This window comes from Gorilla gorilla, chromosome 9, assembly GCF_029281585.2.
Source record: "Gorilla gorilla gorilla isolate KB3781 chromosome 9, NHGRI_mGorGor1-v2.1_pri, whole genome shotgun sequence".
NCBI lineage: Eukaryota > Metazoa > Chordata > Mammalia > Primates > Hominidae > Gorilla > Gorilla gorilla.
This window is the reverse complement of record NC_073233.2, coordinates 71153997-71173788: the sequence shown is the minus strand read 5'-3', so window position 1 is coordinate 71173788 and position 19792 is coordinate 71153997. Positions and strand designations below refer to the sequence as shown.

General features: G+C 43.8%; 2 protein-coding genes and 1 pseudogene across 3 annotated transcripts in view; 2 read left to right on the top strand and 1 right to left on the bottom strand.

Annotated features, from left to right (window-relative positions):
• The first annotated feature begins 314 nt into the window (after positions 1-314).
• Positions 315-2715, top strand: LOC109025037 (casein kinase I-like). Its single transcript, XM_055354351.2, has one exon. It carries the CDS (start codon positions 788-790, stop codon positions 2033-2035), a length of 1248 nt encoding a protein of 415 aa, XP_055210326.1. The 5' UTR covers positions 315-787; the 3' UTR covers positions 2036-2715.
• A 14120-nt stretch (positions 2716-16835) lies between these two features.
• On the bottom strand, positions 16836-17774 carry LOC109028718 (G1/S-specific cyclin-D2-like; annotated as a pseudogene).
• Positions 17274-19792, top strand: part of SLC22A25 (solute carrier family 22 member 25) — a 70677-nt gene continuing 68158 nt past the window's right edge. For both annotated transcript variants that reach the window (XM_063710669.1, XM_063710668.1), the window contains exon 1: positions 17274-17439. The gene's annotated coding sequence lies outside the window, so the exon portion shown is untranslated. The remainder of the gene's footprint in view (positions 17440-19792) is intronic.

Below are 19792 nucleotides of genomic sequence, written 5' to 3'. Positions count from 1 at the left end.
TTTCTGACAAACCCACAGCCAATATCATACTGAATGGGCAAAAACTGGAAGCATTCCTTTGAAAACTGGCACAAGACAAGGATGCCCTCTCTCATCACTCCTATTCAAAATAGTATTGGAAATTCTGGCCAGGGCAATCAGACAAGAGAAGGAAGGGAAGGGGAGGGGGAGGGGAGGGGGAGGGGAGGGGGAGGGGAGGGGGAGGGGAGGGGGAGGGGAGGGGAAGGGAGGGGAAGGGGAGGGAAGGGAAAGGAATGGAAGGGGGCTGGCAGCGTAAGGCGCGCGGGCCCCGGAGCGGGCGCGGCGGAGCGCGCGCGGCGGAGCGCGGCGAGCCCGGCGCCTCCCGTCCCGAACATGCGGAGGCCGGCCCAGGCGGCGCGGGAGCCGGAGCGGGGGCCCAAGCGGGCACCAGAGCCGGAGCGCTAGCGGGCACGGGGCCCGGAGCGGGGGTCCGCGCTGCGCTGCTGAGGCCGGGCCGGCCGCCCAGACGCTGCCCGCGGGCCCGGCCATGGCGGAGCCAAGCTGTGAGCCGTGAGCTTTGAGGCGGTGGGACGTGTCAGCAGAATGTCTCCTGCCCCCGAGAGCGACCCCGAGGCCACTGAGATGAGCACCGCGGCCTGGCCGGCCGGAACGCCTGCGTCTCAGTAGCTGGGAGCCACGGGCCCACGCCTGCCCACTGGCCGCGGTGATGTTCTAGCCACAGAGGAGCCAAGACCTCAGGTTTCCAGAGACTTGGGATTTGCACGGCAGCAGAGTCACCGTGGAGAGGCCAGGGTATCACAAACTTATGGATTTTGACAAGAAAGGAGGGAAAGGGGAGACGGAGGAGGGCCGGAGAATGTCCAAGGCCGGCGGGGGCCGGAGCAGCCACGGAATCCGGAGCTCGGGGACCAGCTCGGGGGTCCTGATGGTGGGCCCCAACTGCCGCGTCGGCAAGAAGATCGGCTGCGGCAACTTCGGGGAGCTCCGCCTAGGAAAGAATCTCTATACAAATGAATACGTGGCTATCAAATTGGAGCCGATCAAGTCCCGGGCCCCGCAGCTGCACCTGGAGTACCGGTTCTACAAGCAGCTCAGCGCCACAGAGGGCGTCCCTCAGGTCTACTACTTCGGTCCGTGCGGGAAGTACAACGCCATGGTGCTGGAGCTGCTGGGGCCCAGACTGGAGGACCTGTTCAACCTGTGCGACCGGACCTTCACGCTCAAGACGGTGCTGATGATCGCCATCCAGCTGATCACGCGCATGGAGTATGTGCACACCAAGAGCCTAATCTACCAGGACGTGAAGCCCGAGAACTTCCTGGTGGGCCGCCCAGGGACCAAGCGGCAGCACGCCATCCACATCATCGACTTCGGGCTGGCCAAGGAGTACATCGACCCCGAGACCAAGAAGCACATCCCGTACCGCGAGCACAAGAGCCTGACGGGCACGGCGCGCTACATGAGCATCAACACGCACCTGGGCAAGGAGCAGAGCCGCCGCGACGACCTGGAGGCGCTGGGCCACATGTTCACGTACTTCCTGCGCGGCAGCCTCCCCTGGCAGGGGCTCAAGGCCGACACGCTCAAGGAGCGGTACCAGAAGATCTGGGACACCAAACGCGCCACGCCCATCGAGGTGCTCTGCGAGAACTTCCCAGAGGAGATGGCCACGTACCTGCGCTATGTGCGGCGCCTGGACTTCTTCGAGAAGCCCGACTATGACTACCTGCGGAAGCTCTTCACCGACCTCTTCGACCGCAGTGGCTTCGTGTTCGACTATGAGTACGACTGGGCCGGGAAGCCCCTGCCGACCGCCATCGGCACCGTCCACACCGACCTGCCCTCCCAGCCTCAGCTCCGGGACAAAGCCCAGCCACACGGCAAAAACCAGGCGCTGAACTCCACCAACGGGGAGCTGAATGCGGACGACCCCACGGCCGGCCACTCCAACGCCCCCATCACAGCGCCTGCAGAGGTGGAGGTGGCCGATGAAACCAAATGCTGCTGTTTCTTCAAGAGGAGAAAGAGAAAATCGCTGCAGCGACACAAGTGACCCTGGGCACGTGCAGCCCCCTGAATCTTCTCCGTGCAGCCCCTTGGGGCCCGACCTTGTGCGAGGCCCTCGGGGCCCACCCACAGCGGCCCAGGGCCAGACCCTGGCTGGAAGCCAGAACGCAGACTGCAGGGGCCGCGCCTGGCTCAGGCGGCCCCACCCCAGGGACGTGGGGTCACTTCCTTCATGTAAGACTTTGGCCGAAATTTCTACACCTGTGTCTAGTCCTCCCCTCCAAGAGCATTAACTATTTAAAACAAGGAAAAGAGGAAAAAAAAAAACAGAGGCCCGCCCTACCCCACTCCTGCCCCTCCGTTTCTTTGCTGAAGTGAGTAGTGTGATCCTGGAGGCCCCCTGGCCCGGCCCCGCCAGCCGCCCCCGTTAGCGTCATAAAGTCCAGCTTGTCTCCCTCGATCCAAAGGCCGTTTCCTCGAGGGGAGGGCAGGCCCGGCCTGGAGGGGTGCTGTGGAGCTGTCTTGCCCAGGCCCTCCTGAGAGGGGGACAGGCATTGCTGCCAGGGGTGAGGCCGTGCCCCAGGCCTCCCCGAAACCAAAGGGGAAGGCAGGGGTGGGGCCGTGGCTGAAGCCGGCTCCCCAACGAAAATGCTGCACCAAAGCTCAGGCGCCGTGGGCACGGCCACTGCAGTCTCTTCCCAGCCTGGCCCTGGCAAGGGGCGGGTGGGCGCTGCCAAGCGGGTGCTTCTCGACGCACTTGCTCCCGGAGGCTGCCCCCCGGCGCCTGGAACCCGAGGTGGGAGGACTGGCTGGTGTCACCCTGCTCGGCCCTGGGCCCTGCTGCGTGGGGCGCGTGGGGCGCGTGGGCACGGAGCTTCCTGCCTCTCTGCTCCGACACCCGGCAAGCAGCCGGAGACAAAACGCCTTAAAGCCCCAGGCCCAGCCCAGCAGGTGTATTGCAGGGGCCTGGGGGCGGCCCTGGACTGGCGGGCGGTTCCCCAGTGGGGTGCCCTGGAGGCTGCCAGGCAGAGTGGAGCAGCTTGGGGCCGTGCCCAGGACGGTGGCTGTGAGTCTAGTTTTTGCTTTACCAAGTGTACAGAAATGGCATTTACGTTTCTCTGATGCTCCCTTGAAGCTATAGAATTTAGGGGCTTTTTTAAAAAAATAAAAGAAAAATGAAACCAAAAAAAAAAAAAAAAAGGAATGGAAGGGAAGGGGAGACAAAGGAAGAAAGAAGGAAAGAAAAAGAAAGAGAGAGAGAGAGAGAGAGAGAGAGAAAGAAAGACAGAAAGAAAGAAAGAAAAAGAAAAGAAAGAAAGAGAAAGAAAGGAAGGAAGGGAGAAGGGAGGGAGGGAGGGAATCAAATTTTCTCTGTTTGCAGTTATCATAATTGTATATTTAGAAAACATCATCATCTCAGCCCAAAATCTCCTTAAGCTGATAAGCAACTTCAGCAAAGTCTCAGGATACAAAATCAATGTGCAAAAATCACAAGCATTCCTATACACTAATAATAGACAAACAGAGAGCCAAATAATGAATGAACTCCCATTCACAATTGCTAAAAAAGAATTAAATACCTAGTAATACAACTTATGAGGGATGTGAAGGATCTCTTCAAGGAGAACTGCAAACCACTGCTCAAGGAAATAAGAGAGGACAGAAACAAACAGAAAAACATTCCATGCTCATGGATAGGAGGAATCAATATCATAAAAATGGCCATACTACCCAAAGTAATTTATAGATTCAATGCTATCCCAATCAAGCTACCATTAATTTTTTTCACAGAATTAGAAAAAACTACTTTGAATTTCATATGGAACCAAAAAAGAGCCCGCATAGCCAAGACAATCCTAAGCAAAAAGAACAAAGCTGGAAACATCATGCTACCTGACTTCAAACTACACTACAAGGTTACAGTAACAAAAACAGCATGGCACTTGTACCAAAACAGATATACAGACTAATGAGACAGAATAGAGGCCTCAGAAATAACACCACACATGTACAACCATCTGATCTTCGACAAACCTGACAAAAAAGCAATGGGGAAAGGATTTCCTATTTAATAAATCATGCTGGGAAAACTGGCTAGCCATATGTAGCAAACCCAAAACTAGACCCCTTCCTTACACCTAATACAAAAATTAACTCACGATAGATTAAAGACTTAAACATAAGACATAAAACTATAAAAATCCTAGAAGAAAACCTAGGCAATACCATTCAGGACATAGCAATGGGCAAAGTCTTCATGACTAAAACACCAAAAGTAATGACAACAAAAGCCAAAATCGACTAATGGAATCTAATTAAACTAAAGAGCTTCTGCATAGCAAAAGAAACTATCATCAGAGTGAACAGGTAACCTAAAAAATGGGAGAAAATTTTTGCAATCTATCCATCTGACAAAGAGCTAATATCCAGAACCTACAAAGAACTTAAATAGGTTTTGAAGAAAAAAAACAAACAGACCAGGCATGGTGGCTCATGCCTGTAATGCCAGCACTTTGGGAGGCCAAGGTGGGTGGATCACCTGAGGTCAGGAGTTCAAGACCAGCCTGATCAATATGAAGAAACCCCATCTCTACTAAAAATACAAAATTAGCCAGGCATGGTGGCACATGCCTGTAATCCCAGCTACTCAGGAGGGTGAGGCAGGAGAATCACTTGAACCCAGGAGGCAGAGGTTACAGTGAGCCAAGATCACACCATTGCACTCCAGCCTGGGCAACTAGAGTGAAACTTCATCTCAAAAAAAAAAAAATCAGAAAGTGGGCAAAGAATATGAACAGACACTTCTCAAAAGAAGACATTATGCGGCCAATAAACATGAAAAAAGCTCATCATCACTGGTCATTAGAGAAATGCAAATCAAAACCACAATGAGATACCATCTTGTGCTTGTTAGAAAGATGATCATTAAAAAGTCAGGAAACAACAGGTGCTGGAGAGGATGTGGAGAAATAGGAACACTTTTACACTGTTGGTGGGATGGTAAACTAGTTCAACCATTGTGGAAGTCAGTGTGGCAATTCCTCAAGGTTCTAGAACTAGAAATACCATTTGACCCAGCCATCCTATTACTGGGTATGTACCCAAAGGATTATAAATCATGCTGCCATAAAGACACATGCACACGTATGTTTATTGTGGCACTATTCACAATAGCAAAGACTTGGAACCAACCCAAATGTCCATGAATCATAGACCAGATTAAGAAAATGTGGCACATATACACCATGGAATACTATGCAGCCATAAAAAATGATGGGCTCATGTCCTTTGCAGGGACATAGATGAAGCTGGAAACCATCATTCTCAGCAAACTATCACAAGGACAAAAAACCAAACACCGCATGTTCTCACTCATAGGTGGGAATTGAACAATGAGAACACATGGACACAGGAAGGGGAACATCACACTGGGGTCTGTTGTGGGGTGGGGGGATGGGGGAGGGATAGCATTAGGAGAAATACCTAATGTTAAATGATGAGTTAATGGGTGCAGCACACCAACATGGCACATGTATACATATGTAACTAACCTGCACGTTGTGCACATGTACCCTAAAACTGAAAGTATAATAATAAAAAGAATCCTTGTGATTTTTGCACATTGATTTTGTATCCTGAGACTTTGCTGAAGTTGCTTATCAGCTTAAGGAGATTTTGGGCTGAGATGATGGGGTTTTCTAAATATACAATTATGTCATCTGCAAGCAGAGACAATTTGACTTCCTCTCTTCCTATTTAAATATCCTTTATTTCTTTTCTTGTCATATTGACCTGACCAGAACTTCCAACACTATGTTGAATAGGAGTGGTGAGAGAGGGCATCCTTGTTTTGTGCCAGTTTTCAGAGGAATGCTTCCAGTTTTTGCCCATTCAATATGATATTGGTGAGGGGTTTGTCAAAAATAGCTCTTAGTATTTTGAGATATGTTCCATCAATATCTAGTTTATGGAAAGTTTTTAGCATGAAGCAGTGTTGAATTTTATCAAAGGCCTTTTCTGCATCTATTGAGATAATCATGTGGTTTTTGTCATTGTTTTTGTTTATGCAATGGATTACGTTCTGATTTGCTTATGTTGAACTAGCCTTGCATCCCAGGGATGAAGCTGACTTGATCATGGTGAATAAACTTTTTGATGTGCTGCTGAATTCAGTTTTCCAGTATTGTATTGAGGATTTTAGCATCGATGTTCATCAGGGTTATTGGCCTGAAGTCTTCTTTTTTTGTTGTGTCCCTGCCAGGTTTTCATATCGGGATGATGCTGGCCTCACAAAATTAGTTAGGGAAGAGTCCCACTTTTTCTATCATTTGGAATAGTTTCAGAAGGAATTGTACCAGCACTTCCTTGTACCTCTGGTAGAATTTGGCTGTGAATCCATCTGGTCCTGGACTTTTTTTGGTTGGTAGGCTAGTAATTACTGCCTCAATTTCAGAACTTGTTATTGGTCTATTCAGGGATTCAACTTCTTCCTAGTTTAGTCTTGGGAGAGTGTATGTGTCCAGGAATTTATCCATTTCTTCTAGATTTTCTAGTTTATTTGTGTAGAGGTGTTTATAGTATTCTCTGATGGTGGTTGTCTTTCTGTGAGATCACCGGTGATATTCCCTTTAGCATTTTTTATTGTGTCTATTTGATTTTTCTCTTTTTTCTTCTGTATTAGTCTGGCTAATGGTCTATCTATTTTGTTGATCTTTTCAGAAAACCAACTCCTGGATTCACTGATTTTTTTAAAGGGTTTTTCATGTCTCTCTCTCCTTCATTTCTGCTGTGATATTAGTGGGTTTTTTGTTTGTTTGTTTTTTGTCTTCTGTTAGCTTTTGAATTTGTTTCCTCTTCTCTAGTTCTTTTCATTGTGATTTTAGGGTGTCAATTTTAGATCTTTCCTGTTTTCTCTTGTATGCATTTAGTGCTATAAATTTCCCTCTAAAGAGTGCTTTAGTTGTGTCCCAGAGATTCTGGTACATTGTGCCTTTGTTCTCATTGGTTTCAGAGAACTTATTTGTTTCTGCCTTAATTTTGTTATTTACCCAGTAGTCATTCAGGAGCAGGTTGTTCAGTTTCCTTGTAGTTGTGAGGTTCTGAGTGAGTTTCTTAATCCTGAGTTCTAATTTGATTGCATTGTGGTCTGAGAGACTGTTTGTTATGATTTCTGTTCTTTTGCATTTGCTGAGGAGTGTTTTACTTCCAATTATGTGGTCAATTTTAGAATAAGTGTGATGTGGTGCTGAGAAGAATGTATATTCTGTTGATTTGGGGTGGACAGTTCTGTAGATGTCTATTAGGTCTGCTTGGTCTAGAGCTGAGTTCAAGTCATGAATATCCTTGTTAATTTTCTGTCTAGTTGATCTAATACTGACAGCAGGGTGTTAAATTCTTCTATTAATGTTGTTTGGGAGTCTAAATCTCTTTGTAGGTCTCTAAGAACTTGCTTTATGAGTCTGGGTGCTCCTGTATTGAGTGAACATATATTTAGGATAGTTAGCTCTTCTTGCTGCATTGATCCCTTTACCATTATGTAATGCCCTTCTTTGTCTTTTTTGATCTTTGCTGGTTTAAAGTCTGTTTTATCAGAGCCTGGGATTGCAACCCCATTTTGTTTGGGTTTTTTTGTTTGTTTGTTTGTTTGGCTTTCCATTTGCTTGGTAAATATTCCTCCATCCCTTTATTTTGAGCCTATGTGTGTCTTTGCATGTGAGATGGGTCTCCTGAATACAGAACACTGATGGGTCTTGACTCTTTATCCAATTTGCCAGTCTGTGTCTTTTAATTGGAACATTTAGCCTTTTTACATTTAAGGTTAATATTGTTATGTGTGAATTTGATCCTGTCATTATGATGCTAGCTGTTTAGTTTGCACATTAGTTGATGCAGTTTCTTAATAGTGTCATTGGTCTTTATATTTTGCTGTGTTTTTGCAGTGCTGGTACCAGTTTTTCTTTTCCATATTTAGTGCTTCCTTCAGGAGCTCTTGTAAGGCAGGCCTAGTGGTGACAAAATTCCTCAGCATTTGCTTGTCTGTAAAGGATTTTATTTCTCCTTTACTTATGAAGCTTAGTTTGGCTGTATATGTAATTCTGGGTTGAAAATTCTTTTTTAAAAAAGAATGTTGCATATTGGCATTCACTCTCTTCTGGCTTATAGGGTTTCTGCAGACAGATCCACTGTTAGCCTGATGGGCTTGCCAATTATTCCAGCACCCTTTGTTGAACAGGGTGTCCTTTCCCAACTTTATGTTTTTATTTGCTTTGTCAAAAATCAGTTGACTGTAAGTATTTGGCTTTATTTCTAGGTTCTCCTTTTTTAGTTTATTTTTTGAGACAGAGTCTTGCTCTGTTGCCCAGGCTGTAGTGCCGTGGCATGATCTCAGCTCACTGCAACCTACACCTCCCAGGATCAAGCAATTCTCCTGCCTCAGCCTCCCAAGTATCTGGAACTACAGGTTTGTGCCACCATGCCCTTTTGTATTTTTAATAGAGACAGGGTTTCACCATGTTGGCCAGGCTGGTCTCAAACTCCTGACCACAAGTAATCCATCCACCTCAGCCTCCCAAAGTGCTGGGATTACAGACATAAGCCACTGCACCCAGCCTATTTCTGGGTTCTGTATTCTGTTCCATTTGTCTATGTGCCAGTACCATGCTGTTTTGGTGACTATGGCCTCATAGTATAGTTTGAAGTCAGATAATGGGATGCCTCCAGATTAGTTCTTTTTCCTTAGTCTGCCTTTGGCTATGTGGGCTCCTTTTTGGTTCCATGTTAATTTTAGGATATTTTTTCTAGTTCTGTGAAGAATGTTGGTGGCATTTTGATGGGAACCATATTGAATTTGTAGATTGCTTTTGGCAGTACGGTCATTTTCACAATATGATTCTACCCACCCATGAGCATGGGATGTGTTTCCATTTGTTTGTGTCATCTATGACTTCTTTCATCAGTGTTTTGTAATTTTCCTTGTACAGGTCTTTTACCTCCTTGGTTAGGTATATACCTAAGTTTTGCTTCTAGTTTTGCAGATATTGTAAAAAGGGTTGAGTTCTTGATTTGATTATCAACTTGATCGCTGTTTGAGTATCTATGAGGCAAGACATTCCTAGAGGGTTTTTTAATTCTGAAGAATATAATTTTTAGGTAATGGCTCATTAGTTGATAATTAATGTGAAAATAGGATCATTTGTTCACCAGGGCATCTGGTGCTGAAACAACTGCCTAAAATTTGGCCAAATTTGTTGTTTTGGGGTGTCATTCTTTATTAAGGACATCCTGGCTGAGAAGTGGAAAACAGTCACATTGCACAAAGTTCCATGATGCAAGATGCTTACAGTGCCATTTACGCAGTCTACAAACTCCCATTACTATTTACTCAGTTAATCCCATGAACATTTCCAGGCAGTCAAAGGGTCTAGGGGTGATATGGTTTAGCTGTGTCACCCGAATCTCATCTCGAATTATAGCTCCCATAATCCCATGTGTCACAGCAGGGACCCAGCAAGGTGTAATTGAATCATGGGGTCATGTTTTTTCATGCTGTTTTCATGATAGTGAATAAGTCCCATGATATCTGATGGTTTTATAAAGGGCAGTTCCCCTGCACACGCTCTCTTGCCTGCCATGATGTAAGACATGCCTTTGCTCCTCCTTCACCTTCTGCTGTGATTGTGAGGCCTCCCAGCCATGTGAAACTGTGAGTCCATTGAGCCTCTTTTTCTTTATAAATTAACCAGTCTGGGGTATTTCTTCATAGCATATGAAAAATAGACTAATATAGTGGAATGGATGACCTCCTCCAGTACACTAGCACCTGGCAAAACACTGAGGACAGAGAAGGCCACCGTCTCCCACAGGTGGAATGTACCAGAGACCCAGGTTTGGCTTTGTACTGTCTTAGGGAGCCCTCGGTAGCCTTGCCAAGTTTGTGGGGTGCTGTTTCCCAAACCATAATTGGAGCTGGGTATGGAGAAGCACAGGTTCAGGATCTGTGAGAGCCTCTGCTTCCAGGAGGTCCCAGCAGATAGTCAATCATTTGTTGTTTTAATAGTGAGTGACACAGGCCAAGAAGGGCAGTTCTTTGTTTATTTTATTTTGTTTTTTGTTTCATCAGAAGCTGTGAGGCAATTGATGACCATCATAAGTGGTTTAGAAACTCCAGAAGATGTATGAAGAAGTTGTCAAAGCCTTTACAGTGAAGATGTTTCTGACTTCACTCACAGAAGTGCCTGCTGATTTCAATTTGTAAGTAAATTTTGTAAATGAGGATGTGTTACCATCAGAACCCAAAAAGTGCTAAGAGATACTAGACTTCTATGTCTTTAAGGAGTGTGTCACATTGAGTCTCCTTGGAGGAGGATGTACTCAAAGTAATGTCACACCTGTGTTCCTGGAGAAAGGTGAATATCCTCAAAATCTTGTCTGCAAAGATTTCTTGGAATGACAAAGTTATGGAGATACCCCATGGGTATCCTGGAAAAGGTGTCCCTTTAGAGGTCAAGGCAAACTTTGACCTGAGAGGATGTTGAAATAGGAACTGAACAGTACATGAAAGGCAGTCAATAAGAGCAAATATTTACTGGTTATTGCTTAAATAGAAGCAGTCAGTTTAATGAAATTGGACATTAAATATGAAAGCCTTGATGGATAGGATCATGACATTAAGCCTGTGTTAATCCATAGTGAGAGATCTTTTATTTTATGTTTTCAGATTTAAGAACAGGCAAAATTGGGCTGCCAAGTGGAGAAGCAGAGGAGAAAATCAGTCTTTTATTAATTAGCTTTTATATAATAAATTTGAATCCTTGAGGCCCTGTATTAATTTACATTGGGTCAGATTAACTATTTTAACTGGGGATTGAAGGGGTCCCCTTTTATCAAGCCAATTTATGTCAAAGGCTAACTTTAATTTATTATTTATTATGTTAGAGTATTTATGTTGAATATGGAATATTTTAAGGCAGTGGATTCTATGACTATGAGAAATTTAAACAAGGATACAGGTTTTTTCTAACTTTTAAGTTCGGGGGTACAAGTGCTGGTTTATTACATAGATAAACTTGTATCATGGGACTATATTGGACAGATTATTTCATCACCTAGGTATTAAGCCTAGTACTCATTAGTTTTTTTTCTTGATTCTCTTCCACCTTTGGCCCTCCATCCTCCAAAAGGCCCCAGTGTGTGTAATTCCCCTCTACACATCCATGTGTTCCATCATTTAGCTCCCATTTATAAGTGAGAACATGCAGCATTTGGTTTTCTTTTCCTGTGTTAGTATGCTAAGGATAATGGCCTCCAGCTCCATCCATGTCCCTCAAAAGGACATAATCTCATTCTTTTTTATGGCTGCTTAGTATTCCATGGTGTATATGTACCACATTTTCTTTATCCAGCCCACCATTAGTGAACATTTAGGTTGATTCCATGTCTTTGCTATTGTGAATAGTGCTGCAATGAACATACACATGCATGTGTCTTTTTAATTGAATGATTTATATTCCTTTGGGTATATACCCAGTAATGGGATTGCTGGGTTGAATGGCATTTCTTTCTTTAGATCTTTGAGGAATTGCCACACTGTCTTTCACACTGGCTGAACTAATTTACACTCCCACCGATACAGTATGAGCATTCGTTTTTCTCCACAACCTCACCAGCATCTGTTTGTTTGTTTTTACTTTTTAATAATAGCTGTTCTGACTGGCATGAGATGGTATCTCATTGTGGTTTTGGTTTGCATTTCTCTAACAACCAGTAATGTGGGGCTTTTTTTCATATGATTGTTGGCTGCACCTATGGCTTCTTTTCAAAAGAGTCTGTTCATGTCCTTTGCCCACTTTTCTATGGGGTTATTTATTTGTTTCTTGTAAACTTGTTAAGTTCCTTGTATAAGCTGGATATTAGACCTTTGTCAGATGCATACTTTGCATAATTTTCCTCCCAGCCTGTTTACTCTGTTGATAGTTTGTGTTGCTGTGCAGCAGCTCTTTAGTATAATTTGATTCCATTTGTCAATTTTTGTCTTGTTTAAATTGCTTTTGGCATCATCATGAAATCTTTGCCCATGCCTACGTCTTGAGTGGTATTTCCTAGGTTTTCTTCCAGGGTTTTTACAGTTTTGAGTTTTACACCTAAGTCTTTAATCCATCTTGAGTTAATTTTTGTATATGGTGTAAGGAAAGGGTCCAGTTTCAGTCTTCTGCATATGGCTAGCCAATTCTGCCAGCAACATTTTTTGAATATGGAATCCTTTCCCCACTGCTAAAGTGAGGCAAACTCATTTTTCTTTATATATATTTAAGTATCTTCTCAAGATTATAGGAGCAGACTGTTTAAATTTAGTGGAATCCTGGTGTATCATTGTAATTTGAGTCCCAGAGTTGATTAAGCTTGTGAAGTTCTGCCAATTGATGCATTTTAACAAATGTTAAAGTTAAGTTAAAGTCTACGTTATAGAGGCACAAAAGCCAATCAGTGTCTTTTTTAAATCATTTTGTTATATAAGTCCTTTAGTATAGAAATTTAGTATATAAATTTTGGATTTCTAATTGAGTCAAATTATGGAAGTTTGTTTTAACTTATTATATAAAATATACACATATACTTCATTTATCTATTTATTATATTATGTATGTATATGTAATTTATTTAATTAGCTTTTATTTCCCCCCTGTATCTAGGGGCTTGTTTCTAAATCAGTAAGTAATATAGGGCTAATATCATGTTTGGTAGACCTGGTGTTTACTCAGGACTTAAGTTTAAAGTTCTTTTACTTATTTTTCAGATTCGTAGCCACCTACAGCTTTTCCCTTTTGTGCTGTAGTTTTGTTTGTTGTTTTTGTTTTTAGACTTTTAGTCTTCTGAAGTCGTGGCTCTTAGTTTTAATTTCTGATTAAAAAAAAGAGAGAGAGAGAGGGTGCTGGTCCATCTAAGCAGTAGTCTCTCTCTTGAATCACCCCAGACTGCAAGATAATCATTACCTCCCTCCCACATAGAGACCTTGCTTTTTCTTTTAAGTAAATATTTAGAATGACTAGGCGCTAAAAAGTTTGTTTTTTTTTTTTGAGACAGAATTTATTTTACTCTGTTGGCCAGGCTGGAGTGCAATGGCATGATCTTGGCTCACTGCAAACTCCACCTCCCAGGTTCAAGCAATTCTCATGCCTCAGCCTCACAAGCACTTGGGATTACAGGCATGTGCCACCACACCTGGCTAGTTTTTGTATTTTTAGTAGAGACAGGGTTTCACCATGTTGGTCAGGCTGGTCTCAAACTCCCGACCTCAGGTGATCCACCCACCTCGGCCTCCTAAAGTGCTTGGGATTACAGGCAGGAGCCACCGCACCCAGCCTAAAAAGAATGCGTTCCCTCGCTCTCTCAATGTTTACGTGACAAGCTTCTGGTGGCTGTGAGTGGCCTCCCTTGTGAGCCTTGGCCTTCATTAGTGGTTCTCTTCAGCCCCATTTACTGACAGCCACCTCTTTCTTTTTTTTTTTTTTTTAGGTCATGAGTTTATTGTCCAGTAGTCGGGCAGGCTTGTGCCTTTCCTTATTTGTCAGATTCTTTCATTTGCTGATTCTGTTTAAGCTCAAGGGTCAGTCACTGTGAAATGAATTTGCACCTCATTTTCTCTTTAGGCTCCAAGACTCCCAAGAACTCCAGGGCTCCCACTTTCCCCATTCTGTGGGACTCCTTAGGGCCCAGAAGAGTGTGCTGTGCAAAGTTGGCTTTTAGAAAACTGGCTAGCTAGCTTGCTGGCTCCTCCACTTTCCTCTCCAAAACTTTAGAATTCACCACTCGCTGTCCTACCAGAAATCCCCTAGAATTTTAAGGTCATGCTTACTCACAAAGTCTTGAACGCTTCTAAACACACTTCCCAAGAGACTGACTTATCTGGAATCTCATCTCTATAGAGAAGCAGCCTCTTCATCTCCCTTCAACTATCATCCCATACTTCTCCGAACGATTTTTCTTGTCCTGCCAATTCAGTGTGATTGAAAACCTGAAAACCACTTAGCAGAGAATCTGGGCTTACATAGTGCTTGCCTGTGCAGTTGGAGACAGAGGAGGGAGAAGGAAGCACCGCAAATACTGCATGCTGCAGATTCATCTACTCACAGATTCAGACCTAGGAAAACTGTAGAGATGATCCTCAACTCAGCGTCCATTCCAGAGAAGGGGGAAAATGGAGGAAAATGTTTCAAGATGAAAGGGCCCAATGCAGATGATGCCCTGCTTTTGAAAAAGCTACAAGATGAGGATCCACATATAGCCTGCTGGAATTCCTTTTAGTCTGTTTCCTGATACCTGGTACCCAAGTGCAAATTATGACGTCCTAGTCCACTGCATAAATGTCTGTACTGAACATCTTCCTTGTAGGGGAGGAGGGATCCCTTGGTTCAATGTACTTTTTCCATCATAATGAGCATACCAGAGTCAAAATGGGAGCCCAATGCCCTTCATGACCAAAAAGGTCCCTGGGATTGAGACCACCCTGCCTTCCACCTGAGAAGGAGTTTAGCCCTGTTCACCCTGCTTCTCTGTTCCTCACACTAATAGACTCCCAAGCAGAAACTGTATGGTTGTGAGTTATTGTGAAAACAAAAGTGTGAATCATTGTCTTTTATAGTTATTGATTTTGTCCAGTAAACCCGAGGTAAAGAACACTCTGTCTCTGATGAATGTGATCAGAGGAAAAAGAAAAAAGAAAAAACAACAACAACCATGAATATGCAACCAGAAGAAGACAAACTACAGAAGAGTTTTTCCAGTATGAAGAACTCTTATCTCAACCATCTATTTCAGGACTTGGAGTTTAAGCAATAAAATAATATACTATAAAAATGTTTACAAAATAGCAGTACACTCCGTGAAACACATGAATAAAACAAAATGAAAAATAAGAGACTCTTAAATTTTTTTCCATCTTCAACCTTCGCACTCTGAAACAAGAAATAATCTGTGTATAAAATAATTCTTCAAAGTAGCCCCATTCTGATTTTTCTTTTTTACTTAAAAAGGCAAATATTTTAACAAATGGCTTCATTACCTGTTCAATTACAATTGTGAAAAAAAAAAAAAAGAGTTGTTGCTCCAACCTCTTTACTAACTGAATGCCTCTATCGCAAGGACAAAAAACCAAACACCGCATGCTCCCTCGCATAGGTGGGAACTGAACAATGAGAACACATGGACACAGGAAGGGGAACATCACACACTGGGGCCAGTTGTGGGGTGGGGGGAGGGGGGAGGGATAGCATTAGGAGATCTAACTAATGTTAAATGACAAGTTAATGAGTGCAGCACACCACCATGGCACATGTATACATATGTAACAAACCTGCATGTTGTGCACATGTACCCTAAAACTTAAATTATAATAAAATAAATAAGTAAATAACAATAAAAAAGAAAAAAAGAACAGAAGAGGGAAAAAAATTCATGTACACTGAATACAACTTTGCAATAAAATTACCAAAAACAAAAAAGGAAAAGGAAACAAAATGCCACCCCCTGATGTTCAGCCATCTGTCTTTGCACCCGCAATAACTTTTCTTTCCCTGTCCAAAGAAGTATAAAGATGTAAAATTAGGTATTTAAAGAAATAAAATGAAGATCCTCTGTGTCATCAGAATGGTAACAGATCTTTGTTTTTAGGCTTTTCTGAGGAATGTTGTGATGGGGATGTCAGCAGAAAGAGGTGTCTCTTGTGTCCTGGTAGGAACACCAGAACTGTGTACCCAAGAATGTCAGATACCAGAGGTGAAGAGTAACCCAGATGGAGGCAGGGAGGGAGGGGGCAAGAGAGAAGAGGGGAGGAGTATTCAGCATGACTTGCATAAACCATGCCATCTATTGCTAGGGAAAAATTTTTCAAAGTGCTTTTCGAATGGAATGGTTTAGAACAATGCTAACCTGTGGAGCAGACATGCCAATCAGCACCAAAAATTAGTTTTTCCTAAGAAGGAATGCCAAGGTCACGTTACCCTTTTTAATACAATAAGAGAAAAGATTCCATTCTGGATGCCACCCCAGGTCTCCATCTGCCTCCATTTCATGTGAGTTTTGGTTACAGCCCATAGCTACATTTCCCCCATTAGATAGCAATACTGTGGTGTCCGCAATGAACTGCATTTGGAAGAAGCAAGATGTCACAGGACAAGAAATCCAGAAGCCAATCACCTGTGTCCAACTGGCAAAATAAAACATCTTATTTAGGTAGCAGCTAATGTAGACAGCAAGAGTACCTAACATAGAGATCCAACCACACTCCTGACTTAGTAACAGGTGGCTGAGAGTAAAGGTGCTTCTCCACCCCAAATGGTTCAATCATGTTGAGAGATTGTTTTGTACTCCTTCCCCATCAAGTCCCTCCTTATTTCCAATTCCCTCTTGAGTTCATTGCTTTATAATCTAATCATGCCATAAATGGCATACACAGTTCCTTGAAATTATACTACAAGGGGGTGTATGTGCTAGCTCACAACATGAAAAAAAAAAGTCTCCTCTAATTTGTTTCCATATTGCAGACATACATATTCTCTAACTACCCTGCAGGTTTTCCTGCAAGCATTTTACCATTACTTTTACATAATCAAACAATAACTGTTCGAATATACGAGGGATTCCCTTATGCTGTACTTCAAATAAGCACCAAATGCTTTTTCTTATTCTGTTTTTATAGGACTATTTTCTGTCACTTCTAAAAGATCTTTAAACATGAACTATGTGGGGGCAGAGGTTTTTTTTTTAAGTTTCGCCCTAAGATTCAAAGAACAAAACATAACCAGAAAGGAGACAGCAGATTATGAATGTGCCTCTCAGCTGGACTGCCATCCTCACAGGTCGGTATCTCACAGGTCTATAGGGGTGCTGGCTTGGCCCAGTTCATCCTCTGACTTGGATCTGTCCTGCGGGTCCTGATGGCACTGCTGCAGGCTGTTGAGGAAGACCACCTCAATATGCTCCTGGTTGGCTTTTGAGACAATCCACATCTGTGTTGGTGATCTTCACCAGCAGCTCAGTCAGGGCATTGCAAGGGAGTGAGCTCACTTCCTCATGTTGCTGAAGTCCACAGATAGCTGCTCCTACACTTCCAGTTACAATCATTGATGGCGGGTACATTGCATACAGAGCATTGAAGGTCTGGGCGTGCTTGCAGATTGGAGACAGCTTCTCCCGCTGCTGGGGCAGCTTGTGCAAGATGTACTAAATGAAGTCATGAGGCGTGACAGCTGCCAGGTTCCACTTCAACTTTCCCAAAACCACCAGTTCCCACTCCAGCAGCTCCTGAGGCTTGATGGAGTTGTCGGTGTAAATGCACAGCTTTTTGGCAGTCAGCGGGCTGGACTCTTTGAGCCTGGAGGCCAGGAACATGCAGATAGCACCCAGGAGTTGCAGATGGGACTTTGGAGTTGGGATCCTGGTGAAGAAACAGTCCAGGTAAATCACGGCCAGAGGGAAAACCTCTTCTTCACACTTCTGTTCCTCACAGACCTCCAGCATTAGTAACAGGTGGCTGAGAGTAAAGGTGCTTTTCCATCCCAAATGGTTCAATCATGTTGGCCACCATCAGAAGTGGCCACCATCCTGTGCATGTGCGGCTGGATGGCCTTCTGCACACACTTGAAGTAGGAGCATTACTGAAGGTAGCGCTTCTCGATAGCGAGCAGGTTCTGCAGGACACGGTCAACTTGGAGTAGGTTGCAGTCCCTCATGGCTCTGAGGACCGGGTCTACCTCACAGCACAGCCGTTCCGTGGCCAGCTCTGTGACCCCTCACTCCCCTGCTTTCTCTGGACTGGAAAAGTGTTTTTTGTTTTTGTTTTTGTTTTGGAGGGGGAAGGCAAAAGCGTTCCCCTTATCTCCTTCCTTTGGCTAAACGGGGTTTTCAGAGGAGAGGTGAGGGCAGAGACAGAAGGTGGAGGAGAAGAGAGGTGAGGATTGGGCAGTGGGTGAGCAGAGCTTCCCTGGCTGCCTCTCTCACATCTCTCCTCCCCTTCGAACTCCACCTCCTTCTTTAGTGTGTCCCAAGGAACCTTATTTGGGTTGGGGCCAAACAGCAATAGAAACAAGGGAAGGCAGCAACATAGGGATCACAGTCTATGAGGGTTAATATTGAGTGTCAACTTGATCAGATTGAAGGATGCACAAAGTATTGTACCTGGGTGTGTCTGTGAGGGTGTTGCCAAAGGAGATTAACATTTGAGTCAGTGGACTGGGAGAGGCAGACCCACCCTCCAGCTGTCTATATCACAATCACACAGGAAGAGGAAGTTTTAACTAGGCTGAAGTGATGGGGTATAGCTGAGTTTCAAATAACTTATGTCAGACCTAAAAAGGCATGCCAAGGAAGCAATGATATTAAACAAGTCTATTAAATATGACACTATTCTTAGATGGGAAAACAGGAGTCATGCAAGTGTTATTGCTGTATAGCAGTTCCGAAATCCAGCTGGGCAAATATTGAGTGCCCCTTGATAAAGACGCTATCCTACTCCTGCCAATGAGTTATTCTATACAGTTGTTGGTTCTGACATCTGGTCTCTGGGTTCTGCCTAAAAGACATCCTTCCTTTCATATTAAAGTTAGTATGTGGTTTTCGGTGTGTGGTTTTTTCCACCTGCTCTCTGAAAGTAGAATCCAGGGGTGGAGGGGGAAGTAAATAGCACCATTTCATTTTGTACATTCTCTGTTAGTTTCTGTCCCAACTAGCAGTGTTTCTGCCCATGTAATTCTATTAAACTTTTTCTTGGTCTCTTGTGACTCTTACTGGAATCTGCTCCATTAGACAAAAGCCACACCCAAAATATCTCCATTCATATAGATGGACTATGATATTCTGCTGAGAGGTAATGACATTAAGATTCTTAGAAACCTCATTTCTGTTTGACAGAGTTTGAATGTAATATCCTTAACCATCTTTAGAGAGCTTTTTGTCTGGGCTACAATCTCAGTTCATTGTCAGTACTTAACAAAAGGCCATTTAAGCTGCACAATCTGGTGGTTCAGAGACCCTGTTGCCCACCAATGTTGTGCCTCACCTCAGTGCATACCCTCAGCTGCTTGGGTGTCTGTTGTGATCAGATGACAGAAGAAAATAGCCTTTCTAGGTTCAGATATAGAATGACTTGGTATGTGGGAAAAGTAAAACTTAGTGAAGTAATGCTTCTCTCTGGGGGCCTTGATAGTCACTGATGACTGTTAACCCTCTCAATGCATTGAGCTTCAAGTAATACAACTGATTATCTATTTTGTGTATAAATAAGATAATCCTGAGGTAAGAATACAGAGACTAGGAGCTCCAGATGACTTTGTTTGATGGACTGGACCTATAAACAGAAAGATTGGATAATAGGAAGGAAAGAGGTCTGGGAAAGAGGCATGGGGATGCACCTGTGGAGTGGGCATGAGGTGTGAAGGTCTTTGTATTACATGGAACACCGTGGAAGAAGGAGAGAAGCACTAACCAATCAAATATCCATAATGACAGAGTTGAAGTCCACCAGGCTCTGTCATTAGCCTCTCCAATGCAAGCAAACAGGGTTCCTTCTGTGGCTCAATTCCAGACTTTTCTAAAGGGCCATTCCAGGTTCACGTCTCCCCATGGAATGGCTTCAGGCCTGTTTTGCAACTATATTATGGTTCAACAATTAGCTCCAATCAATCATATTTCATCATGCACTTACATAAGAGCATGCCTTAATAAACCCCCTGCATACACATTTCTGCCTCAGAATTTCTTTCCCAACCAAGACAAATACTAATATTTTCATGTGCGTGCAGTTAAACATGAC